Raw genomic sequence first — 23,739 nt, 5'->3', positions numbered from 1 at the left:
TTATAAATAAAAGAAGAAAATATAAAAAAAACTAGTCAACACTCTATCAAAGACTCACAAAATTTACATTCGTTAGCCTTTTTTAGTTTTCAATTTTCAGTTTGTAATATTTTCACATTTTAATAAAAAATTATACACTTATTACGCCAAAAGCCTTGTATCTTTTTACATCCGAGTAAACTATGGTAAAAAAACTCAAAACTTTTTATTATCAATTGAGACTCAATATCTCTGGTACATCTGATATTTATTATTTTGCCACGAACACTAACCAATTATGTTATGGCATGAATCTTTTGTCTGGGGCTTAGGTCAAGTAAGACGAACCAGAGTTCAGTTTATTCCTTTTGCTTGCTTCTTTAATTTGCCACGTTCTTTGAAAACGTATGCATGAAGTTTCCTATATTGTGATATTTATTTATAAATTTACATTAATTAATAAATCCAAACAGATTAATCTTTATGATTTTATATGAATCATGATAAATGGGCCATACAAGTAAGCCTAATGGATAGAGTCTCAACCTATAACTTTATAGCCATCAATTATTCTCTATCTCTTAACTGACTAAGTCAGGGATAATAAAATATAATTAATTAATTAATTTAATATAATTGTTACTGATCTGATTCATATAAGCTAATCAGTCAATAACTATAAACACACAATAGTTTTCATTTATCTCTATTATCTTTAAACTCTCTGTAAAACTACAAGGATCCAGTGAATTGTGCATCTGTCTATACTTGAGATAATTGACCTATCTCAAGTGATTATAGATTTTTCAAGTATGCACATATTACTCTAATCAATCTTATATGATACATGAATTGAGATATTATGTTAACATCCTCTGTATATATATATATATATAACATATCTTTATATAAAACCAAAGGATTAAGGGAAAACAAAAATATGTAATGAAAAAGCACATTTATTAATTTTGTTTGGCTCGAGCACATTTATTAATTAACAGGACTTTAAGATGAAATCTGAATCTGAATAAATATAAATGCGAGTTTTACTTGATCAACAAGCATATTAGTTTATTGGGGATCGGTGGTGGATAGTCTTAAAAAAGTACCAATTTGACTCATGACAATGCCATGCAAGAATTTTTCTATTATAATACAAATACATAATATAATTTCTGCAGATATGTACCAATGAATACGCCAAAGAAAGACAAAAAGACGAGACCATCCTCGGTTCTAAGTGACCAAGGAGGGTACTTTTGTGATTGCGAGGCTATCTACTCAACCGCGTCCGGTCAGGTCAACGAGGTCAATGGTTCAGGAAATTCCCGGGTTGGTTCTCGGGTGTGGACTGTGGAGTGACACTCCTATTCCGTTCCCATTTTCTAAAACAGCATACTTCGTCGACGTTCAACTCAACCAAACTAATTGGTCATTGCTTCCTTTAGTTAAAAAAAAAAAAAAAAATTGGTCATTGCTTCCAGTTCCTTGAATTTTTTTTTTTTTAACGAGTTCTTGTCCCTTTCGTTTGAATATTCTTCCTCATTCTCTCCCTTTTTAAAGAAGCACAACGCCTCCCGTGCATCCAAATCCATTCCACGATTTTCTTCCCTGCTCGCTTCATTATCCCAGAAATGGCCTTCTTCTCTTCCTCTTCCGCTGAAACCAACCTTGCCACCGCCAAGACGTTCTTTTCAACGGCCGCCTCCGTCGTGGCCACCGCAATGCTTGTCCGATCAGTGGCGCGGGACTTCTTGCCCGCTGAAATTCAGGACTATTTCTTCGGCGGTATCCGTGGAATCTTTCATCGATTCTCTTCTCAACTTACCATCGTCATCGACGAGTTCGATGGTCTCGTGAGCAACCGAATCTACGACGCGGCACACACTTACTTGGGCAAAAAAATCTCCCCCTCCACGCGTAGACTCAAAGTTAGCAAGCCTGATGTTGAGAAGGGCTTCGCGATCACCGTGGAACGCGACGAGGTCATCGAAGACGTGTTCGATGGCGTCAAATTCAAATGGGTCTTTATATGCAGGGAGGTTGAGTCTTTTCGCAATCCGAGAGACTTGAATTCGACGCTGCGGTCTGAAGTCCGATCTTTGGAATTGAGTTTCCACAAGAAGCACAAGGAGTTGGTGTTAACGTCGTACCTTCCCTTTATTATGCAAGAAGCGCAATTAATGAAGCAAGAAGCGAGGGCCCTGAGGATCTTTACGGTGGACTACGAGGGTATGTACGGGAATCTGAACGACGCGTGGATCCCAACGAACCTGGACCATCCGGCAACGTTTGAGACGGTGGCATTGGACCCGGAAATCAATAAATTCGTGCTGGAGGATCTGGAGAGGTTTGTGAGGAGGAAAGAATATTACAGGAAGGTAGGGAAGGCGTGGAAGAGAGGGTATTTGCTGTATGGGCCACCTGGAACTGGGAAATCGAGCTTGATCGCTGCAATGGCCAATTACTTGCATTTTGACATATACGACTTGGAGCTGACGGAACTAAGATGCAACTCGGAGCTCCGACGGTTACTGATTGCTATGGCAAATCGGTCCATTCTAGTTGTGGAAGACATTGACTGCACCATTGAGCTCCAGAATCGCATGGCAGAATCAACGGCCGCTTCAGGATCTGGATCCTCACAACCACAGGTTATTTAATAATCTACCCTTGTCTTTTCCATTTGGTTTATGACGAGGTTTAGGGCCAATATGTAGGAAATCCGAACTTGCGCTTTGAGATTTGTTATTGAGTTCCCCGGAGAGTCTCTGTTTTTACTAGGAAATTGACGCTAATGCTGCAAAAAAAAAAAAAAATATATATATATATATATATATATATATCCAAATACTACACTTTTAAAAATATTTTTTTATATACTATAAATTTAAAACTCGATTTATATCAAACCAAATTTTAAATTTTTTTAATATTGCAATACAGAACTCGGTCTATACTAAATTAAGTTTTGTATTTATATGTATATAAACAAAAAAGCAAAATGTAAGTTTAGGCTACTTCGTACCTCACTTCCCTTATTTCTGCACGTTCTCTAATGATAAACATTAATATATGGTTGTCTCTTTTACTTTCAACATATGTTTTTTCTTTTTTTCTTTTTTTGGGGTAAAGAGGACCCAACAATGTAATTAAATATATATGTGTATATATAATATAATAACTAAATAATTAGTAACAACATAAAATTATATAAATTTAAATCATAATAAATAATTTTAAAGTTAGATTGTTAAAGATTATTTTTTCCTTCACTGTTTTTCTAGCAACGTCCTATACAGTGAAGCAATATCATTTTTAAACACTTTATTTGTTTAAAAATAGAAGGTATTTTTAATCTTTTGAAGTATAATCATTATTTCTTACCAAAAGTATCCTCATTGAATAAATCACTATATGTGTATTTTAAGAGTCTAATTTTTTTTCAATCGAATCTCACTTCCTAATAACATAATTACTCGTCTTTAAATTAACATTTTTTTATATTTATTTTTATTTAATAAGGTGTTTATTCCTAAAATAAATATAAAGTGATTTATTCAATAATGGTACTTTTGGTAAGAAATAATGATTATACTTTAAAAAATTAAAAATATCTTGTATTTTTTAACAGATAAAGTATTTACATATGATATTGCCTCATTGTATAGGACGTTGCTAGAAAAACAATGAAGGGAGAAATAATCTTTAACAATCTAACCCTAAAATTATTTATTATGATTTAAATTTATGTAATTTTATGTTGTTATTGATTATGTAGTTATTTTATAATTTTTATAATTTTTGAAGTATATAATTATTATAATTATAATTAAAAAAATAATATATTATTTTTTGATACATAAAATATTATTTATATTATACATATATACATACATACATATACATTGTTGGGTCCTCTTTTGCCAGAAAAAAAAAAAAGAAAGAAAAACCGTACACCGAAAGCAAACAACTACATGTTAATGCTTATCACTGAAAAACGTGCAAAGATAAGAAAAGTAAGGTGCAAAGTAGCCTACATCTACATTTTATCTTTTATTTTTTATATATATAAGTATAAAACTCGGTTTAGCATGGACCGAGTTCTGTATTGCAAGATTAAAAAAAAAATTAAAATTTAATTTGATATGAACTAAATTTTAAATTTATAGTATGTAGAGATATATTTTTAAAAGTGCAGTATTTGGGTGGATAATTTTTTTATTTTTTTTGGTAGCAGAATCGTCAATTTGCCGTTTTTACTTCTTGAAAATATTCTGAACACTCTAGGCCAAGATTCGCTGGGTTTAACTAATTATACTGTAATGACACGCTTCTTGACTTGTTCTTGTGTCTTTTGGATGTAGCAGGTGACACTGTCGGGGCTATTGAACTTCATTGACGGGCTGTGGTCAAGCTGTGGGGACGAGAGGATTATAGTGTTCACAACCAACCACAAAGAGAAGCTTGACCCTGCATTGCTGCGTCCCGGTCGTATGGACGTTCACATCCACATGTCCTACTGCACTCCCTCTGTGTTTAGGCAGCTTGCTTCTAATTACCTTGGACTTAAGCACCACTCTCTTTTCTCTCAAGTCGAAGAAGCCATTCTTGCCACCCACGTCACTCCTGCTGAAGTGGCTGAGCAACTCTTGAAGAGCAGCGATCATCACTCTCTTCTTCAAGACCTTCTGCACTTTCTTGCGCAGAAAAAGATGGAGAATGAAGAGCTTGAGGCTAAAAAGAAGGAAGAAGAACTTCTGTCGAATGATAAAGAAAAGCAACCAGCTGATGATCACGACAAACTAGTGGATAAGGACAAAAGAGAAAGGGATGTAGCAGTTCAGCAAACCATTGAACTATGAGCTTGTATTTTTTATTGAGTAGGTCCTGGATTTCTCTTTAATGGAGGGAGGGGACGGAGTGTTGTTTAACAAACCGATCGAAGCCAGATTAATTGATGGCATAGGGAAAGAGGACCTTTTTTTCGAATTCTGCTGTATATCAAACTTGATTTTCCCTTGTATCAAAGCAGGCGAGTTTCTTGTATATCGTGTCAGAGTACAAGCAAAATTCGGTCAAAGTTCAAGATCCTCGTGCTTCTACTTTTTTCCCTCTATCAGCGCGATCATTTTGTGCTGATTTATTAGGGTGGATGGTAAATTCTGGGTTTTCTTGCGAGCATAGATTTCTGCGTTCCAACTCACTGTCAAAATGCAAGGGAAACCCAAAAGCGATTCGTCCTCTGTGGCCTCCAATTAAGAATTCAAACGGTACACTTAACAAGGACGTTAAATAATTTTAATCTCTTGATAGCGTAGTCTATACATCCCTAACCAAGCAGCGTTCATGTTGGTAGCAAGAAGACACAAGACGTGAAATAATCCCCGAGTTTCTTTTGCCTCCCTATTCATGTGGCACTTGTGCGGAATTGACACGAGGACGAATTGACAATGGAATCATTCTTATTTCTACGGCTAGACAATCGGGTAAAATAGGCCACCAACTTTCCTCGGGTCTTTAATAATTCGGGACGCGAAAGCTACTCCACGTTGTCGTGGGCCATTTGACAGCGCAAGTAAAATCATGCGAGTCAGAAAAATATTATTTTAGTCTGTGTTTGTCCATGGCTTAATGCACCCGGCGTCGACCGACTAATTTATTCGGGCAAAGCTAAAGCCTACCCGTAAAAGTCATGCGCGATATTATTCGTTTCTCTCCTTTCTTATGATAAAGAAAACTAGAAAAGTGGGCTGGAGGTGTCAACTAATGACAAGTGCTTTCGTTCCCAAAATTTTCTTAAAAAAAGTTTGCTAGATATTGATGTCGACTTCTCATTCAGTGTCATATGATGAAGCAGGAGGTTTGGATTCTCCGGTGCCACCATAGTGTCGGTAAGACGGTAACGCTCTATGATATATTCCATTACAGGCTGGAGGCTTTCTGAGAACTTTTGTTAAGCGCTTGAGTTCTCCCCGGAGATTCCTTCCATCTCTTTGAAAAAAGGAACTTGAGTTTTATTTCTCTGATTTCTAATTATTAATCAAGCAATCTTTTTTTGAGGGCGTGCCGTGCAGAAAATACTGTCAGGGCTCGGGTTTGGCTTAGTAAAGTTATGTGGGATCACGGAATATTCTGAGGCACATCAGGAAGTTCTGCACAGCGCATCAGAAAAACTTTGTTCTGTTCTGAGCCCGAATCAATGAATCGAAACAAGAAGGTGAAAATATCAATCCTATTGAAAACACATGTGCTTTCACGGAAACTAACTACTTTGTGGATTCGTCGTCTCACTTTTCTTTCAAATAATCCGGGCGTTCATTGTTCCATCAGTGTTTTCTCCTCAAGTAACCAAAACAAAACAAAACCGTTGCTTGCATTTTTCTGCTTTTTATGTGAAACTGAACGTAAGAGTTCAGATGCATAGTCATCGCGGAAGCTAAAGTTCCAAAATTTACAGCCAAATCTTGCGGCTAGAAAATCAATCCCCGTCAAAACAACAATGCAGAATGAACTGAAGTGACCGCAATAGGAAGGGGGAAGCTTCCTTCAAATTTCGGAAGTGACAAATGCAACTAGTTTAGTCCATAAAAAGTCTGAGGCTTCCCCGAAAATTCAAAAGAAAGAAACAAGTTGAACAGGCAAGTGTTGTTGATTAGTCATTTATTTCCGTGCCCCCGAAGCATAGAATTACACATGTGATTAGTGGAGACTTTCCAACGCTCGGCTTTTGAGAATGAATTGACCATCGCACCTCCATTAGCACACAACTGGATTGGATTTTCATTCACCAGGGAGGAGGAGCTTTAAAGATAGGAAGAAATCGAGTCAGAGTGAGAAGTTTATGCCTCAATAATAGACTGGTGTCAGGATCAGTGTGGCTGTTGTTTTGTCCCAGTTGGATGTCCAATCCGGTTTTGGTGCCCATCATGGTGCAGATCACATAATAAGCAATTGAACCGTCTTGATTTCTATATTTTAAAATTTTATTTTTTATATTTATTATTAAAAAATGAAAAAAATTCAGTAAATTTATCATATTATTAATCTGAACAATATAAATTTAATTTAGATGGTTCAATTTAATATTAATTTTTTTATAATTTTATAAATTATCTATTTAGATGTATTTTGAATTGTTTGAATTTAATAATAAATTTTTTTAGAATTTTATAATTCTTATTTTAGTGAATATAACATTAAAAAGTAAATATAAAGATAATATTTAAACTGACATTTTTAAAAAAATAAAAAAATTTGTAATTTAAAAATTTTAAATTTACACTATTTAGAATACATTTGAATAATTAATTTATAAAAATTATAAAAAAATTAATATTAAATTAAGCTATACATATTAAATATTATCCAGATTATGATAAGATAGATTTATTAAATTTTTATAACTTTTATAATAAATATAAAAATAAAATCTTAAAATTTGAACCATCTACATTGCTCATCAAGTGATGTTGCTCATCTAATTTAAACGGTCAAGATTACTCATCAAATGACGGGCTCAACATCCACTAGCTTAAATTTCATATGCACGTGTTGCTCGAACATTGGGAAACTGAATCGTGCGTCGTGTTCGTGGGTTCTGTAACGCTTATCCTACGTACAGTAAACGAAGCCATGATCGAATGCACTGTTCTCACTCGAGGACACCGGTTATTCTCCACTTGTGCGGTCACTTGCACGCCACATGTTACCATTTGTAGCAAAAAAGGAGCCTTGTTCTCTTGGTGTTTCATAACCATGCCAGCGTCCATCCCCAATCCATGATAGATAAATAAAACTTATAGCAAGTCAGCATAATAATTAACGTGGCTCTTATATTTATTTATTTATTTCAAACGTGTCATCGGTATTATGTTCTATCTAGTGTGAAGTTTTTTACCAACCAAACTAATCGAATCTAATATTTTATTAAAAACATAAGACAGCCTGAAAGTTTTAACGTTCTTTCAAGTGTACCTGAATTTTGTTTCAAATTCAATGTAAACGAATTTTCTCACCCAAAATAATTAAATTTTTAAAGAGAAAATTACTTCTTTTAATTAAAAAAACTTGAGAATGCTTGTTCTTTTGACTTTCAAAAATAACCAAATTATTTTGAGTAGTTTTTAAAAATAATGTTGATGAAAATACGAAGATATATATCTGGCATAGCAAAATCATGAAAATTTATTAAATAATAAATCATTTTTATAATTATAAATAAATAAATTTAGATTTAAAACTAATCTTTTTACTTCAGTTGAGATTAGCTCAAAAGAGAGTAAGATGTGAATAAGTAATAATACTTAAAGGGTTTAAATCATGCCGAAGAAATAAATTTTATTTTTTAAACTACTAGATAAAATGATAAATAGAAAAAGTGGGAGATATTAGATCCGCGCATTACGTCCAGTTTTAACGCATTAGCGGAAAAAAAGTGCGCACCCTAGCGCATGGGATCACTGGGAGGATCCCACTCACACATGCAGGAGCATAAATATAACACCTCATGTTATTGTTTTTGGTATGCGAGTGAATGAAACTTAGAATTAGGATTCTCCCCCTCTCCCTCCCTCTGTTCATCATGTTTTCCGCCAGAGACATGCCTTCTCCGTCCTCAATTTTCTCGGCCTATGCCTCCATGACTGCCTCCGTCATGCTGTTCCGTTCCCTGGCCAACGACCTCATACCTCATCCCCTTCGAGGTTACCTCCTTTCCGCTTTTCGCTATTTCATCAAGTCTTCCTCCACCGCTCTCACTCTCGTCATCGAAGAATCCACCGGAATTACTCGCAACCAAGTCTACGAAGCTGCAGAAGTTTACTTATCCACCATAGTTAGTGCCAATAACGAGAGGCTCAAGATCAGCAAGAGTCCCAAAGAAAAGAACTTGAAGATTCGCCTGGAGAAGGGTGAGAAGCTGGTGGATTCGCACAATGGGATTGAGCTCAAATGGAGATTCGTCTGCGCAGAGTCTAACAACAACAACCGCCATGATTTAGACATCGCTTCTAGAACGGAAAGGCGATACTTCGAGTTGAGTTTCCACAAGAAGCACAAGGACACGGTGTTGAAATCTTATCTTCCCTTCATCCTCGAGACAGCCAAGACGATGCGAGACAACGAAAGGATATTGAAGATGCATACTTTAAACACCTCCTACTGTTATCCGGGGGTCAAGTGGGATTCTGTCAACCTCGAACACCCCTCCACCTTCGAGACCCTGGCTATGGAGCCGGAGCTGAAGAATGCTGTGATAGAGGATCTGAATAGGTTCGTGAAGAGGAAGGAGTTTTACAAGAGAGTCGGGAGGGCGTGGAAACGCGGCTACTTGCTGTATGGACCTCCGGGTACCGGGAAATCGAGCTTGATCGCTGCCATGGCTAATTACTTGAAGTTTGATATCTATGACCTTCAGCTTGAAAACATCGCGAGAGATTCGGACCTCAGAAAGCTGCTTCTGGCCACTGCTAATAGGTCCATTCTAGTGATCGAAGACATTGATTGTAGCGTGGATCTGCCAGAGCGCCGCCACGGAGAAGGACGTAAGCACACCGGCGAAGCACAGGTTGGTTGTTAATTACTACTTACTACCGAATTATCAAAGAAAACTGAACTGAAATTTAATTACACACTTACACAACTCGCTTATATTAGAGTTCACTGAATTATTGTAGTCCAGGGTAAAGAATTCTTGGCCTGAAACGGGTGGTTCTTCTTCGTTCCCCGAAATCCAACAAAACCCAGGCACGTGATGGGTTCTGAATTCTGATTTTGAAAGCTTGCGCTCCTTTGCTATCAAACCTTTTTTCCTCTTCCTCGGGCAAGTGGAAGCATCAAAGGGTGGTGCGTGGGGGGGCACGGTGAATTCCCGTACGAGGCATAATGGGGGCGAGAGAGTTTTGGTTTTCGGTGGAATTTATTAATTAATTAGTTGCATGCCCCCATTGATTGAATTTTTATGAAAAGAGATAACCATATATAGCATCACCGTGCAATAGACATCCTTTGGCTATCATTGGTGAGAGAATGAATAGGCGTTTGGTTCGAGGGTCGCTGTTGTTTTGTTGGATGGTGGACGCCACAAAAAGGACCGTCCTTTGTGTAAAGCAACGAATGTGACCATGCTTTCCCATAAAATACTAAAACCCTTCACTCCCAAAAATATAACGCCACTATCACTGCTTTAGAATCTAAATGCTGACAACGCAGCCTGTCTGTGTGTGTGTGTGTGCAGTTGACGTTGTCTGGGTTACTGAACTTTATAGACGGGCTTTGGTCAAGTTGTGGAGATGAGAGGATCATTATATTCACCACCAACCACAAGGAAAGACTAGACCCAGCTCTGCTGCGTCCGGGTAGAATGGACATGCACATTCACATGTCCTACTGCTGCTACCATGGCTTCAAGCTGTTGGCCTCAAATTACCTGGGAATTTCCAGTGACCAGCACCAGCATCTGTTTGCAGAAATAGAAGGGCTCATAGAGGACACCCACATAACCCCTGCTCAAGTAGCAGAGGAGCTGATGAAGAGTGAAGACTCTAAAGACGCGCTTGAAGGGTTAGTGAAGTTGCTTAAGCGCAAGAAAATGGAAGGCGATGTGTGTGAGAATGATGTCCCAGAGAAATCATTGATACGGGAAACCAAGAAGAGAAGAGTTAATTGCAAGCAGGGCAAAACCGTGGGCCTGGGCAAGAGGAATGGTGGGAGTACACCGAGAAGGACAAGAAGAGGAACTAGCTTGTAAACATTTAGGTAGATGGAAAGCAATAATCATGGACCAGTGTTTTCCAATAATAAAAATTGGTGATGTAGCATGTAGGTGTCGGCTTTTCGCTGGATGCTTTGCTGTGCGGCCTTCTTTTCTTTCACATTCGTGTTTCAGGTTTATATGCTATGGTCACAACGCACGAGTCACAGCAAAAGAAAGTGTCAAGAATTGGCTATTTAGAGTAATAGAACGCGTCAGATCCTCGCTTCCTTATGTGGTCGTCCAAACAGACACGCACACCCTGCTTTCTTTTTTTTTTTTTTTAATTTCAAGAAGGCAAGCTTAATGCTTGAAGAAAGTTACGTCACGGACAAAGATAGAAAATAAACCCAACAGAGTAAATTAACTAATCACAGTCATTCTGCAGCAAGATCCTGCAAGCATCAGGGATCATGTGCGCACCATCATCAAGTTCTCGCCTATTCCATGAGCCGTCCCGCTTAATTCCAAGGGAAGTTCCTTTCTTTTGCAATTTGATAATCTCATCTCATCCATCTGCGTCTCTACCTGCATGTTTCCTCAAACGGATGAGTATATTGAAGCAAAGCAAGAGGAGAATGAAAGGTTTGCTGTGTATAAAAGAGGTCCAACTACCAAAGCTATGAACTAATATAAAATAACATTAATAATACAATCAGAATCCCAAAGTCGTTCTGCAAGAATATCAACCGACAAGGAAAGAAACCCCACTCCCAAAAAAAAGAAAAGTCGTGGCCTGGAACTCATCTATAAGGAGGAAGAACCAGGATTTTGTCACCCTCTGTTCTGTTTTCCTTCAGTGAGAATTAAATTTAGATAACAAAGCTCCCCTTCTGTGAATGATGTAGTGACTAGTAAATGAAAAGGAAAAAAAGTGTTTGTAAATTGATGGAAAAGGTGTACTCTCTCCTATTTAAAACATAAGAATTTTTTTAATTAATCTTGGTTCAAAATTGTCTTAATACGTGTAAAAATTATTTTTCTCATTTTATTCCTTGCACCCCTAATTTTTGTATAAAGTTACCTTTCACTCATCCTAAAATACTTTGTTAATTGAAACTAAAGGTAAAAAAAGTATATATTTCCGTAAAAATAAAATTTTTATTAGTATGCAGTTTTTTGCTAAAAGAACTGATTATATTATGAATGGGAGGGGGTATATTGGTTTAATTTGGATGCCAGTGGCATTGACCTCATGACTGTGGTTCTTACTTCTGTTTCTCCCAACAGTCTTACGATATTTTGAGTCGGCTTATGGCCTAAAGCCCACGTGTAATTTATCAAAGGGCCGAAGTTGCCCATTCTCTAACGGTTGAATCGCTTATTTCGCAGTTTGATCCACGCTCCGATGGCCTCATGTGATTACACAGACTAAATCATAATTATAAGTAGAATATCTTAAAAGGTTTAGGGAGAATTATAATTAAGTTCCACATAAAAAAATTAATTACTGTAAAGTTTATTAATAACTGAATTAAACTGTATTGATAATATAATTAATTATCAATATAATTTGATTGTGTTGTTAGTACAGTATAATTTAATTGTTAATAAATTTTATAATAATTAATTTGTTTTATATGAGATTTTAATATAATTGTTTCAAAGGTTTATAGTTTATCGAACCGCATGCCTCAAATCATCACTAGAAGTGCATGTTGGCAAAAAAGAAAAAAAAGAAAAGAAAAGAAAGTGCATAGAAACATTATATTATTGACAGGGTTGAGATGTGCATGGGATTGGCGTATAGGCAGGTAGACGGAACAAACGTCCGAATCAACGAGGGAGGAGCTTAGTTGAAAAAAGTTCCACGTGGCTTGAGTAACGCAGACGGACACGCAGTGCAGGGAAACTGGGTAGAGCAAAGCTGCAAACGAAGTAGCCACACGTCTCGGCAAGGCCACTGCCAACTTCTCCGTCCTTCTCTCTCTGTTATTCTCGAATTAGCAAATTCCACAATGCGGAGTGATGCTGAGGCTTCGTCAACATTTTAATTTGTTTTTTAAACGGAAACTCCTTTCCCTTCTCCCTCTCTCCCCCTCTCTTATATTTTGCATCCCTCCTCATTCACTCTCTTTTCTCTTATTGCCCCTCCTGGGAGCCTTCCTCTCTCTCCGCCATTTTCTCATTTCACAAATATAAGTACCCCTCTCTCTCTCTCTCCGCTTTTCTTCTTTTGCAAGAGGTAAATTCTTCATTTCTCCCCTGCTTCCCATTTAGTTTGTTAAATCAACCCAATGACGTATATGTGCCACTTCTTTCTTCCCTTTTTTTTTACTTTCAAATTTCTGTTTCTGATTATATACCTCATTGGGCATCAATTGGATTTATCAGGGGACCTTGAGAGTGATTTTAAAGAGCTCTGTTTTTTTTTTTATTCATAGGAGTTCTGTAAATTTTTGGTGCTAATACATGTATACATTATTATTTTTTTAATTACGTCGATTTTTTAGTTGTTGGCTCCTGAAACCATGTGTTTATGATGTGTTCTTGGAAGTTCTTAGAATATTGTGTGTTGATCGACTATTGGTGGGATTGCAGTGGAGGATGTGAGGCCCTTTGTTTTCCTCCTTGCATGATATGAGTGCTTGTTCTTCTGCCCTACTGTAAAGCCAGCAGAGCTGAAGCTATCTATTTACGCGACGTAATGTCTGGACCTCTGTCTCCCAAATCAGGTAAAGTAATCGAGGAGGCATCTGGTACCCCTGCTTAGCTAGTAGAAATGTACAATTTTATGACAAGAGCAGAATGTACCCGCTCTTTAGAAACTCAATCATTCGGGAATTGTTTTTTCATCCTGCATTGCAGAAAGTGCTGCTCATTGCATTCACATATAATTTTCCCCCCAGGTTTGTTGCCAGCACTCCGCAATCATTCAATCATTTAAAGAACTAATCGATCTCTGATGGTAGATAATAATCGTATTATTATGCTTGCAGCTCTTGAAAATTCTGATTCTAGGTCTTTCGAGAAGAAAGCCATGAGCGCCTCGAACATGCTCAGGAATTCTTTGACAAGAAAGGGCAAGCGAAGTAGCAAGGTCATGTCTGTGGAAATAGAAGATGTCCATGATGCTGAGGAGCTGAAGGCTGTTGAAAATTTTCGTCAAGCTCTTGTGTTGGATGAACTACTCCCTGCGAAGCACGATGATTATCACATGATGCTCAGGTTACTCTCTTGCTCTGACCTTAATTTTTCGTACATGTTTCCAATTTTGTTAATAGCAGTTCCTTTGCACTAATATTAATAAGAACTGGATTTTTCTTCCTTCCTAAAACTTTTCTTGTAAGTAAATGGTGTTAGCTAGAATATATCTCGTAAGAGTTAAAAAAATTTTCACATGTGCCATTTAATTGCCGCAAAATAGCTTCCACACTCTGCCCGGACTCTCGGGAGTGTGCGTACTTAATTTAGTTATATGCTTGTATTTTTCTGTACAGATTCCTGAAGGCCAGGAAATTTGAAACTGATAAATCAAAGCAAATGTGGTCCGACATGCTCAATTGGAGGAAGGAGTTTGGTGCTGACACAATCCTGCAGGTATTTGTTGCACCAACATTTTCTGAGGCTTAATGGGAATTATTAATATTTTAAATAGTCGCACATCATTAACACCCTTGCTTTCTTAGCACCCTTATTGCGTGCGGAATATTTTTACCACGCACTTCTTACTGAATTTTAATTTAATTTTGTGGGAATCCTTTATGCCAGGATTTTGATTTCAAAGAACACAGTGAAGTCTTGAAATATTATCCTCAGGGACATCATGGAATAGATAAAGATGGAAGACCTGTGTACATTGAGAGATTGGGCCTGGTAGATGCCACTAAGCTGATGCAAGTTACAACCATGGATCGCTACATCAAATACCATGTACAGGAGTTTGAAAAGACATTTGATATAAAGTTCCCGGCTTGTTCGATTGCTGCAAAGAAGCACATTGATCAAAGCACTACCATTTTAGATGTGCAAGGAGTGGTATGAATGAGAAATTATGTCATCATTGATGCAATTTTAAGCATTCATACAATTGATTGTAAATCAACAGTATATGATAAAATGCCAATGTTTATTTAGTTCACCTTTTTGGCAGCGTGCTAAAGATATTATTTGAGTGACAAAATGAATTCTCGTTTCCATGAGAAAGAGCGCTTTGGAAAATAGGGAGGGAAAATCAGACTTATAGTCATGTATTAAAATGCAGGGGCTTAAAAACTTTAGTAAGGCAGCCAGGGAACTTGTTACTTGCCTTCAAAAGGTTGACGGCGACAATTATCCAGAGGTAAGCTTTCCCTCTTTTTTATCTATATTTACCAAACAATGTTATTCTGAACATGTCATATTGTCATTAAATTGGTTGCTTCACTGCAGACCTTGAATCGCATGTTCATCATCAATGCAGGTTCTGGATTCAGAATGTTGTGGAACACTGTGAAGTCCTTCCTTGATCCTAAGACCACAGCAAAAATCAATGTGAGCATACACTTTTGTCCAAAACCTGATAGGTATTTCAGGCAACTAAACTAAATTTAATCATTTGAAACCTTTAATTAATCAGGTTCTGGGCAACAAGTTCCAGGGCAAATTGCTTGAACTAATTGATGCCAGGTGAGCTCATGAACAGGTTATTTTTTAGTAGTAATTTTTTTTCCTTTTTTCACGAGTATTTGATGCCTACTTTCATTGTGTCTAAATTTTACTCCAAAACTTGGTTGCCAGTGAGTTACCAGAGTTCTTAGGAGGTACTTGTACATGTGCTGATCAAGGAGGCTGTATGAATTCTGATAAGGGTCCATGGAAAGATCCAGAAATAATGAAAGTAGGCTTTTAAGCTTTTTTTGTTTTCACTCTTTTTTTCCTTGCTTCTCTTTATGTGGTTTCAGCCAATAGGATTTAGCAAGCTTTCATATGTTATATATGGACTTGCAGATGGTTCAGAATGGCGATCATAAATGCTCAAGGAAAAGTGAGTCTCATTCTGTGGAAGAGAAGACAGCTTCTCCTAAGGTCTTTACTAATCTTTGATGATTCACTTGCCCTTCATTTTGTCTTGCTTTTGTAAATGCTGTGGTTGTCTCCATCTTATATTAATTTTCCTTTATGACCTGTGCTGCTTTTCATCATTGATTGACTTTCTAACTATTTATTACATATATGCAGAAGTCTTCCATCACGGACCACTCTGATCGCCCACAACCATCTCCTGCTCGTGATGAGGTATGCTATTGTCCATGTTTAATTTTACTATAATACAAAAATATCGTGATTTTATTTCAGTCCTTTGTTGAGCTCTAACATTTTACAAAAAATGGTACTTGCTTAAATAATGTGCTAATGGGTAAGCATGAATCTGAACACTTCAGACAAAGTTTTCATGTTGGTTGTTGACATCCGAGGATGTCCTTGTAAATCACCAAAAATAAACCAATTTAGTATTTTCCCCTGAATTGATACTTAGTTTATAAAAATCTGTGTTATATATTTCAAGTAATTAGGTTTTAGATTTGAACTGTAAGTTTTGGTAACTTTTAGGTTTACACAGGAAGTTGTTTCTGGCTCCGAACCTACGCAGTTTGTAGGTCTTTGGAGTTCCTTTGTCATTAGTTGTCCTCCTTGTATTTATTTTCTTTGGTACCCCTCAGATTTTAACTTACCGAAAAAATGCATAACCTCCTCAGGTCCCCGCTAAGCGAGCCAGCAAGAAAGAGGACATTATCCCAGTGAGTGATAAAACTGCTGGGAAGAAAGTAGAAGATAATGTTAAATTTGAAGCATCTAGAGGTACATCTGGATAGTTACACATTTCTTTTTCAACTCTATTTGATTACACACGTGCCTTGTTAAGACTTAAATGATTGAATATTTAAGAAACCTTGTAAATGCATGCTTACTTCCCTTCGCAATCCACACCTCCCCCCAGCTGGGCTTGTTTTCCTCGGGTTTAAGGTTATCTGGATTTAATTTGCTGTAAGTTAAACAGTCAGTGACAAGCCACATCATTTTTTAGTATACATGACTGGCATGGGGAAGAGGAATTAAGACGCAGTATCTTTTTGACCTGCTGGGAGTGATTTGTTTGTTCGATACATTTTATTAGTCTAGTCACCTCATTCTTTCTAGGAAGGAGAAATATAATTCTATAGCCTATTCTCTTCATAGTGAACGCCTTTATAACACTAACACAATTATATGACATGTAAATATATATACGCGTATTGTTTATGTATAAACTATTGAGTGCAATCAAACACTTAAGGATTTAGAGAAATTGTTAGGTAGGTGTCAGAAAAAATATTTAGGCTGGAAAATAACTTGTCGTGCTATGTTAATGTGGTCAACTTTTTATCTTGCCTCTTCCAATTTTCTCTGCCTTTGATGAACATTAACCCGATTTTCTGTGGAGCTATCCATTGTCCCACTGTTCGGTTAGTTCCCCAGACAGTACCTATCTAACTGATCTTTTGGATATCCCACTCGTGATCCCAAAATTCTGAAGTATACATTGTCTTTGTCGAAGTATTTGTGTGGGCAATCCTCATATCTTCCTCTTTCCTTGCCATTTGTAATTTGAATTGCCTATACCTTTCTTTAAATTATGGCTGGAGAAGATGTTTACGCCATGGCTGATTCGTGCAAGAATTGCGAAAAAGTAAATTCCCAGATTTTGTCTGGCCTTATGGCCTGTTGTGGGTACCGTCACCATGGTCAGAACGAAACGTGACATGCACAAGAAGCTCACTGATGCCAAGTTCTGCTCCAATTCCGTTTACTCTGCTAGCTCAATGTTTAAAAGGCAGGTCCCTTCTGACCAATTGCCTGCCCCTACCCTCTCAACTGCAGAGTTTATGGCTGTGATGAAACGCATGGCTGAGTTGGAAGCGAAAATGAGCACTATGAACAAACCCGCTTCATTGCCGCCCGAGAAGGAGGAAATGCTGAATGCCGCTATATCCCGAGCTGATATTTTGGAGCAAGAACTTAATGCCACAAAGAAGGTCAGTATAGCTGAATTCCATGAAACGTTGTATGTACTCCCTCCAGTCCTAATTTACCAAGATTGAGGAAATTAGTTATTTCTGAAAAAATGTGTTGGTTTCTCTAAAATATACCTTTAATAATTTATATTGGAAACTACCCCTTTTGATGAAATCCCTTTTAATGTGTCATGAAATCAATAGGTATAATTTAGGAAGAAAATTATAAATTTGGATGACAAAATAGATTGGGATCTCACATTTTGGATCAAGCAAGCCCCTCAACTACATTATTTTGCTACGGCCCTGCTAAATTGAAATCCAAACGGATAAGCGGAATTGAAACAGCAATAAACTGCTCTTGTGTTAGTCCGAATAAAGTAGATTCAGAAGAACTGAAATAACTGAATCATGGAAACATATCTTCTGTGCCAACCTCCCCCACAACCCCCCCCCAAAAAAAAAACCCCAAAAACAGGGACCCACCAAAGGTTCTGGTTTGATAGCACTATTTTCTCAGGCTTTGGAGAGTTCCCTTGCACGACAAGAGGAGCTTTCGGCTTATGTTGAGAAGAAGAAGAAGAAGAAGAAATTGGTACACTACCAATACCTTCACTTTTTTCTTGACGAGCTATCAATACGGCAATGCCTTAACTTTTCTGTACTGTCATTCGTGAATTGAATATTCATTGGATTTTTTATTTTTTTTTGGTTGGCAATATTAATATTTGGTTCTCTAATGCTGCAGTTCGCCTGGTGAGGGAGAAATGGTAAATTTTCATAGATGCGACGTGCACCGGGAAGGGAATTAATTTGTACTTGGTAGAGATTTCCCGTCTGGTCTGTTTAATTTTCATCAAGCGGACTACTACTGTGAAAGTGATGCCTCTCTATATATACTTATATACATAATGAAAATTTTGACCTCAAATATTATTGTCTTTTACTTTTCTAGTCGTAAAAAACCTTGCAAAGCCTGTCAATTTTGTTGCTAGACAGCGGCTGCAGTGGTAATCATATCTTAGGATGTTTCAAATAAACATATATAAACATCCAAATGCCCATGTTCATTTGCCGAGTAACTTTTTTTCAGTAGTGTATAACTGTATATGTTAAAATATCCATATATAACATTCAATTTATATCAGTTACGTTATTTATAAGATATGAATAATGCAACTCACTTCAAGCTTGGGCGAGAAAGTGCGTCTAATTCAAATCTATACACTAACTTGAAATGTTCAGAAAAACAAATCTGCTTATAGGAGGGCAAATGGTGGTGAAGAAAACAAATCTGCTTATTGATATACACACAGAAAATGAATCAATAACTAGTCCAAGTTATGGATATATGAAGCGTAGGAAAGGGGAACAAGGCAGAGGCCTCTGCTTCTGAGGTCTGGCTTCGATTCTCTGCTCTTTTCCTCTCTAAAATCCTGTAACTGTGGCCAAACTAAACAATTTTAGATCCATCTTGCAACGTGATGACGAACTTCAATCAATAATGATAATCCCATCCCATAATGTCATTTAGCTATGATTTTCTCAGCCCTAACCAAACCGCCTTTAATTTTATTTCTTTGTTTGAAGATAATAGCTATCTCAGATTATAAAGGCTTTTCATACTTGGCGGCTAAATATGCACACAACGTATTACAAACTGTACCGTTCGGAGGCGCTTGGTCTTCGATGACTTCATATAAGATATGCTCAGAGTCTGCAGCGATGAAATAGCTTTAGACTAGTCTCAACAGCTCAATAAATATTGGCCAAAAAAAAAAACAAACAAACACCATCGATAAATTAGACGATTCTTTGCTTGCCTCACTCTCCACAAGACCCCAGTTATTCCCGCCCCCCCAACCCAAAAAAAAAAAAAAAATCCCCGAAGAAAGTACTGATAACTTTCCCCCTCTCAGATCTATTGGCACGTTAACACGCAACACCGTGATTAACTAATGAGTTAGTTTCAATTACTTGAGGCACTCCTCGATTGGAATCTTGTTTCTAAGTTATAAAAAATGACATAAGAAAAAAAAGATTAAAATATAGACTAAAATATACTTTTAATCATGTAATTTTATATAAAGTTTCAATTTAATCCTTTAATTTTATAAAATATTTTTTTGATCCTTTAACCCCAACATCATTAGTTTTAAATAATTACTTTTTATATCAATCATTATTATTTTATAAAAAATTAAACTTAATATGTTAATATTTAAAAATATTTTGTCAATATTTAAAAATTTAATATAAAAATTTGTTGGAATAAAATTAATAGCGTTAGGATTAAAGAATTAAAAAATAATTTATAAAATTAAGGGATTAAAATGAAACGCGGTGTAAAATTAAAAAATAAAATAAATATTTTACTCTAAATATATACACTCGCGTACATATGAATTACTACCATTTCAAATTAGGCAACATTTCTGAATATTAAAATTAAAGAAGACTTTGTTCTTGATCAATTCGTCACACACGCGTTTGTTACTAATTCCTAATTTATGAAAGTTAATTACTCTATTTGGCTAAAGTATACTTTATTCTTTATAGCTTTATATAATATTTTATTGTAATTATATAATGTTTTCACTCATTTAATTCTAATATCGTTAGTTTTATTAAGAAAAAATTCATTTATTAAATTTTTAGATATTAATAAAACATTCTCAAATATTTACATAATTAAGTTTTCTTTTTCACAGTAAAAATGTTTGGTATAACGAAGAATCATTTAAAATTAATGATATTAAAATTAAAATGAAATTTTATATAAAATTAGAGAATAAAAATACAGTGTAACCACCTTGTTTTAATTTTAGCGATTGGATATTATTTTCCAGATACCACTGTCATCTTGGTTATTGCGGAGGGAAAAAAGTGAAGATGTTGAAAACCTGTATCTGGCCATGAAGGAAGTGGATGTAGCCTACAGTTTCATCCAATACGGAGGCAGTATTGGTCTGCAAATAAAATAGACAAATGTAAAAATGATCAAACAGGCATTAGATTCTTAAAAGTGAAGTTATATTTTCTTGGTAGAAAAAATTAATTTGTTACCACTTGTAATTTCTTTAACCACAAACATTCAGAGACGACGAACGGACGGCGCACGTACCTTCCCAGAAGGTGCCACTAACTTCTGAAGTGCTTGAATCCTGTCTCCTAGCCTTTCCTTTCTCACCTGCTCAATCTTACACCATCTCATCATTCTATAATGGAATTCAAAGCAACAGTCATTTGAATTCTTCAGTTATACGAATAATCACTATTAACATATTGCCACCACCTTTAGGGGAGGGCACGAAGGTCTCGACTTGGCTTTTGCTTCGTATTCCTTCAGCTGAGAGCAACTGCGAGACGTTTTCGCCCCTGCAACCCCGCTCACTGATGCTGAAAACTATCATTTTACTTCAAACGTTAATTAGGTATATATATCTATATATAATTATTGTAAGCTACTAGCTAGGAGGCCGGTTAATTAACAATTAATGATTTAATTAGCTATATCGTCAGAATTAGTACTGATTAACCGAGAGAGGAAGTCTGCTAGTTAGTTTCATCAGCACCCTCTTCTCTGGCAATATAATTTAGGGCACAAGGTTTAAATGAAGAGGAAGAAACACACACACACTCACTCACTTTGTTTGAGCTGTTCGATGGACTATTTTCTCGCCGTTGCACGTCGTCGTCGAGACCTAAAGCATCGCAGGAAAGACCAAGGCCACGAGAACTGCCGCCCAGCAACATTTGTGAACTTGAATCGAGAGAGCATGACAGCAGTGAAGAAGGAGACATCTCGGGGGCTGATAAATTGGAGCTTGACGACGAAGACGCTGCACCGAAGGTGTTGTACGACGTTGTCTTATTGGATAGGGCTGCCCCTCCATCAATCGGTCTCTTCTGAAGGTGACACAGCAGATCATAATTCCCTGCAGGCCAAATCTCTTTTGCAGTCACATGAGAATGTTTACTGATTGGTGATGAGACTGGTGAATCGTTGTTCGCACAAGCACTAGATAGGCTGCTTATCATCATTTCACAGAGTCTGGGTAAATAATTCTTAGACACCTCGTCTTTTATTCTTACAACATTAAGCACGCCGTCGCCGGATGAACGTTGAGGACGATCGAAATAATCTTCTTGCCCTTTTTCTCTTAAATATATTTCAGTGCTTTGCCTGCTTTCGGCAAACGAACTGCCATAACCATTGCTGCAAAAGAAAAGAAAAGAAAAGAAAAGAAAACAGAAAAGCCCGCACATACAGAGAGATACATATGAGCCAATGAAAACGAGTGACCGAGAAATTATTTGGCGAACCATAATGCACTTGCAAAAGGAAGAAGAGATTTTTTTCTGTGCAAGTTAAAGGTGCAATAGATAATGACACGATTTCTACTTACCATGAGTTGCTCGAGTTCCATGCTTCGCAAGCAATGGAAGGTTTATTGTAGCGAGCGTGTTCTTGAAGCTGATGCTGAAGGCGGAAATCCCTATAGTCCATATAGTTTCAGAACTATCAAAGATGCGGAGACGATGGAATGAAAATTTTGAACTGAAAAGGCTAGCTGGCAGGCTTGAGAAATGTTTCACTTTGCACAAGATCCGTAACAACTGAGAAATAAACCCCAGCAACGTCTCGCTTGCTCTTACTGGAGAAATACTCTCTTTTGAGAAACCCAAAAGCAACTGAACATAATCCTAGAAACACGCCCTGACGACCACGTGGGGAGGGCTTTGTGATTGCACAGTTTTCTCTAGATCACTCTACCGTCGAATGGGCTTTATATATAATTAAGATTGGGATGTCAGGAAAGAAAGCTCATGAATAACATGCTCATTTTACAGCTTCGGCTAGACATTTGCAACTCCCGAAAAAACAAAACCGCGCTCATTTCTCTTCATTGAGTGGGCCCGTTTTCATGCGTATGTAATATACTCCCTCCGTGCCAAAATTTTAAATTATAAAATACTTTTAAAAAAAATTTTCTCTCCCCAAATATAAAATAATTTAATTAAATTAAAATTTTATTAAATGTTTCAATTTTAATATTATTCTTTCTCTTTTTATAATTAATTTTCATCACTTTTTTTGAATATGTTAAATAATGAGCATTTTGAAAAGTTTATATTTTTATTTTAGAAAGATAAGGTTGTTAAATGTACCTAATGAGATTTATTAGTATATGAGATTTTATCTAAAAGTGTCTTATAATTTGGGGGGGAGAGTAATAAGTTTGGAGTAACTAATTTTTGGTGGCATAATATTTAAAAAAAGAAGGAGCCATTTGACTATTCATCTAGAATTAACTAACTACTTTAATTACCGACCAAGTATGCATGAATAGAATTTAGAAACATTACTTGTAGTCCTGTACTGTTGCTTTAGTTAATTAGAAATAACTGATCTATACTTCCTTCGCCTCTTCGTGTAGGGGCGAAGCTGAAAATTTTTATCAGGAGATATGGCAAAACAGACATGATAATTAAAAGAAAGTTAAATAAAAATACATACATATGTGTATGAATGTATGCATATTACTAACATAATATAATTATTTCAATATATATACTCAATTTTATAAATATATGTACCTTCATTTTTTAAATTTCACTTATTGATTTTTCATGGTATAAAAATCATTAATTATCATATTCACGATAAATTTTTAGCAAATTCCTTTTTCATATAAACTATCATTAAATTGATGAAAATTTTATCTTCTCTACAAATATTAAATGATTTAAATGCATCCTTAAAATTTAAAATTTTACTGGATCTAAAAAACTCTATTACTTACTTGCTGAATTTACTATTTAATTCTTTCAATTAATAATTTAAGTAAATAAATATATCAACACGTTAATGAGATCAAATATAACCTCTTAGCATTTGAATAAGTAATTTTATGATAAATAGCATGCATGTAACATTCAATATATATCTTGAAATTTTTGTTGCTATAATAGACAAAGTTTATTAGTAATAATTCTCATAACTTATTTTATCAAATATAAAATAAAAAT

At 36.1% G+C, this 23,739-nt stretch overlaps 4 protein-coding genes across 13 annotated transcripts; 3 read left to right on the top strand and 1 right to left on the bottom strand.

The window, feature by feature from the left end:
- The first annotated feature begins 1,513 nt into the window (after positions 1–1,513).
- On the top strand, positions 1,514–5,165 carry LOC129321570 (AAA-ATPase At3g50940-like). 2 transcript variants are annotated; one of them, XM_054967373.1, is made up of 2 exons: positions 1,514–2,633; positions 4,347–5,165. In XM_054967373.1, the coding sequence occupies exons 1-2, from the start codon at positions 1,614–1,616 to the stop codon at positions 4,842–4,844; spliced, it is 1,518 nt and encodes a 505-aa protein (XP_054823348.1). In that variant the 5' UTR covers positions 1,514–1,613; the 3' UTR covers positions 4,845–5,165. The 2 variants fall into 2 exon arrangements, with proteins under 2 accessions (XP_054823348.1, XP_054823349.1); XM_054967374.1 differs by having other exon boundaries at positions 1,520–2,633; positions 4,350–5,165.
- Positions 5,166–8,439: 3,274 nt separating this feature from the next.
- LOC129323214 (AAA-ATPase At5g17730-like) lies at positions 8,440–10,966 on the top strand. Of its 3 annotated transcripts, none has more exons than XM_054969822.1 (2): positions 8,440–9,547; positions 9,657–10,029. In XM_054969822.1, exons 1-2 carry the CDS (start codon positions 8,516–8,518, stop codon positions 9,732–9,734), a joined length of 1,110 nt encoding a protein of 369 aa, XP_054825797.1. In that variant the 5' UTR covers positions 8,440–8,515; the 3' UTR covers positions 9,735–10,029. The 3 variants fall into 3 exon arrangements, with proteins under 3 accessions (XP_054825797.1, XP_054825798.1, XP_054825796.1); XM_054969823.1 differs by having other exon boundaries at positions 8,441–9,547; positions 9,662–10,029; XM_054969821.1 differs by lacking the exon at positions 9,657–10,029 and adding an exon at positions 10,217–10,966 and having other exon boundaries at positions 8,454–9,547.
- A 1,371-nt stretch (positions 10,967–12,337) lies between these two features.
- On the top strand, positions 12,338–18,772 carry LOC129322667 (phosphatidylinositol/phosphatidylcholine transfer protein SFH12-like). Of its 3 annotated transcripts, XM_054968991.1 has the most exons (16): positions 12,342–12,917; positions 13,274–13,407; positions 13,541–13,581; positions 13,672–13,900; positions 14,173–14,272; positions 14,444–14,710; positions 14,937–15,014; positions 15,104–15,205; positions 15,291–15,340; positions 15,452–15,551; positions 15,662–15,739; positions 15,893–15,949; positions 16,411–16,513; positions 17,573–17,727; positions 18,227–18,301; positions 18,455–18,772. In XM_054968991.1, the coding sequence occupies exons 4-16, from the start codon at positions 13,713–13,715 to the stop codon at positions 18,464–18,466; spliced, it is 1,365 nt and encodes a 454-aa protein (XP_054824966.1). In that variant the 5' UTR covers positions 12,342–12,917; positions 13,274–13,407; positions 13,541–13,581; positions 13,672–13,712; the 3' UTR covers positions 18,467–18,772. The 3 variants fall into 3 exon arrangements, with proteins under 3 accessions (XP_054824965.1, XP_054824964.1, XP_054824966.1); XM_054968989.1 differs by having other exon boundaries at positions 12,340–12,917; positions 13,274–13,581; XM_054968990.1 differs by lacking the exon at positions 18,227–18,301 and having other exon boundaries at positions 12,338–12,917; positions 13,274–13,581.
- Positions 18,773–18,910: 138 nt separating this feature from the next.
- Positions 18,911–22,463, bottom strand: LOC129322669 (transcription factor bHLH110-like). Of its 5 annotated transcripts, XM_054968993.1 has the most exons (7): positions 22,116–22,463; positions 21,355–21,925; positions 21,002–21,112; positions 20,831–20,896; positions 20,610–20,675; positions 19,373–19,423; positions 18,911–19,148 (listed from the first exon to the last, which is right to left on the bottom strand). In XM_054968993.1, the coding sequence occupies exons 1-7, from the start codon at positions 22,214–22,216 to the stop codon at positions 19,038–19,040; spliced, it is 1,077 nt and encodes a 358-aa protein (XP_054824968.1). In that variant the 5' UTR covers positions 22,217–22,463; the 3' UTR covers positions 18,911–19,037. The 5 variants fall into 5 exon arrangements, 2 of the variants coding, with proteins under 2 accessions (XP_054824968.1, XP_054824967.1); XM_054968992.1 differs by lacking the exon at positions 22,116–22,463 and having other exon boundaries at positions 21,355–22,105; XR_008596274.1 differs by lacking the exon at positions 22,116–22,463 and having other exon boundaries at positions 18,987–19,148; positions 20,519–20,675; positions 21,355–22,105.
- Between the last annotated feature and the right edge of the window lie 1,276 nt (positions 22,464–23,739).

The sequence above is a fragment of the Prosopis cineraria genome, unplaced genomic scaffold, assembly GCF_029017545.1.
Source record: "Prosopis cineraria cultivar Desert tree isolate PC_DT_omini unplaced genomic scaffold, ASM2901754v1 PC10, whole genome shotgun sequence".
NCBI lineage: Eukaryota > Viridiplantae > Streptophyta > Magnoliopsida > Fabales > Fabaceae > Prosopis > Prosopis cineraria.
Note: the sequence above shows the minus strand (reverse complement) of the source record. Positions and strands in the feature narration are given on the sequence as shown.

Excerpts from the sequence above, each read along its gene's own strand:
- LOC129321570 (XM_054967373.1), top strand. The coding sequence starts at position 1,614 with ATGGCCTTCTTCTCTTCCTCTTCCGCTGAAACCAACCTTGCCACCGCC. Across the intron at positions 2,634-4,346 it reads CTGGATCCTCACAACCACAG|CAGGTGACACTGTCGGGGCT; the intron begins GTTATTTAATAA and ends TTTTGGATGTAG.
- LOC129323214 (XM_054969821.1), top strand. The coding sequence starts at position 8,516 with ATGAAACTTAGAATTAGGATTCTCCCCCTCTCCCTCCCTCTGTTCATC. Across the intron at positions 9,548-10,216 it reads AGCACACCGGCGAAGCACAG|TTGACGTTGTCTGGGTTACT; the intron begins GTTGGTTGTTAA and ends GTGTGTGTGCAG.
- LOC129322667 (XM_054968989.1), top strand. The coding sequence starts at position 13,455 with ATGTACAATTTTATGACAAGAGCAGAATGTACCCGCTCTTTAGAAACT. Across the intron at positions 15,552-15,661 it reads AAGATCCAGAAATAATGAAA|ATGGTTCAGAATGGCGATCA; the intron begins GTAGGCTTTTAA and ends ATGGACTTGCAG. Across the intron at positions 16,514-17,572 it reads TAAATTTGAAGCATCTAGAG|AGTTTATGGCTGTGATGAAA; the intron begins GTACATCTGGAT and ends TCTCAACTGCAG.
- LOC129322669 (XM_054968992.1), bottom strand. The coding sequence starts at position 22,035 with ATGGTTCGCCAAATAATTTCTCGGTCACTCGTTTTCATTGGCTCATAT. Across the intron at positions 20,897-21,001 it reads CTTCGTGCCCTCCCCTAAAG|GTGAGAAAGGAAAGGCTAGG; the intron begins GTGGTGGCAATA and ends AAGATTGAGCAG. Across the intron at positions 20,676-20,830 it reads TAGTGGCACCTTCTGGGAAG|ACCAATACTGCCTCCGTATT; the intron begins GTACGTGCGCCG and ends TTTTATTTGCAG.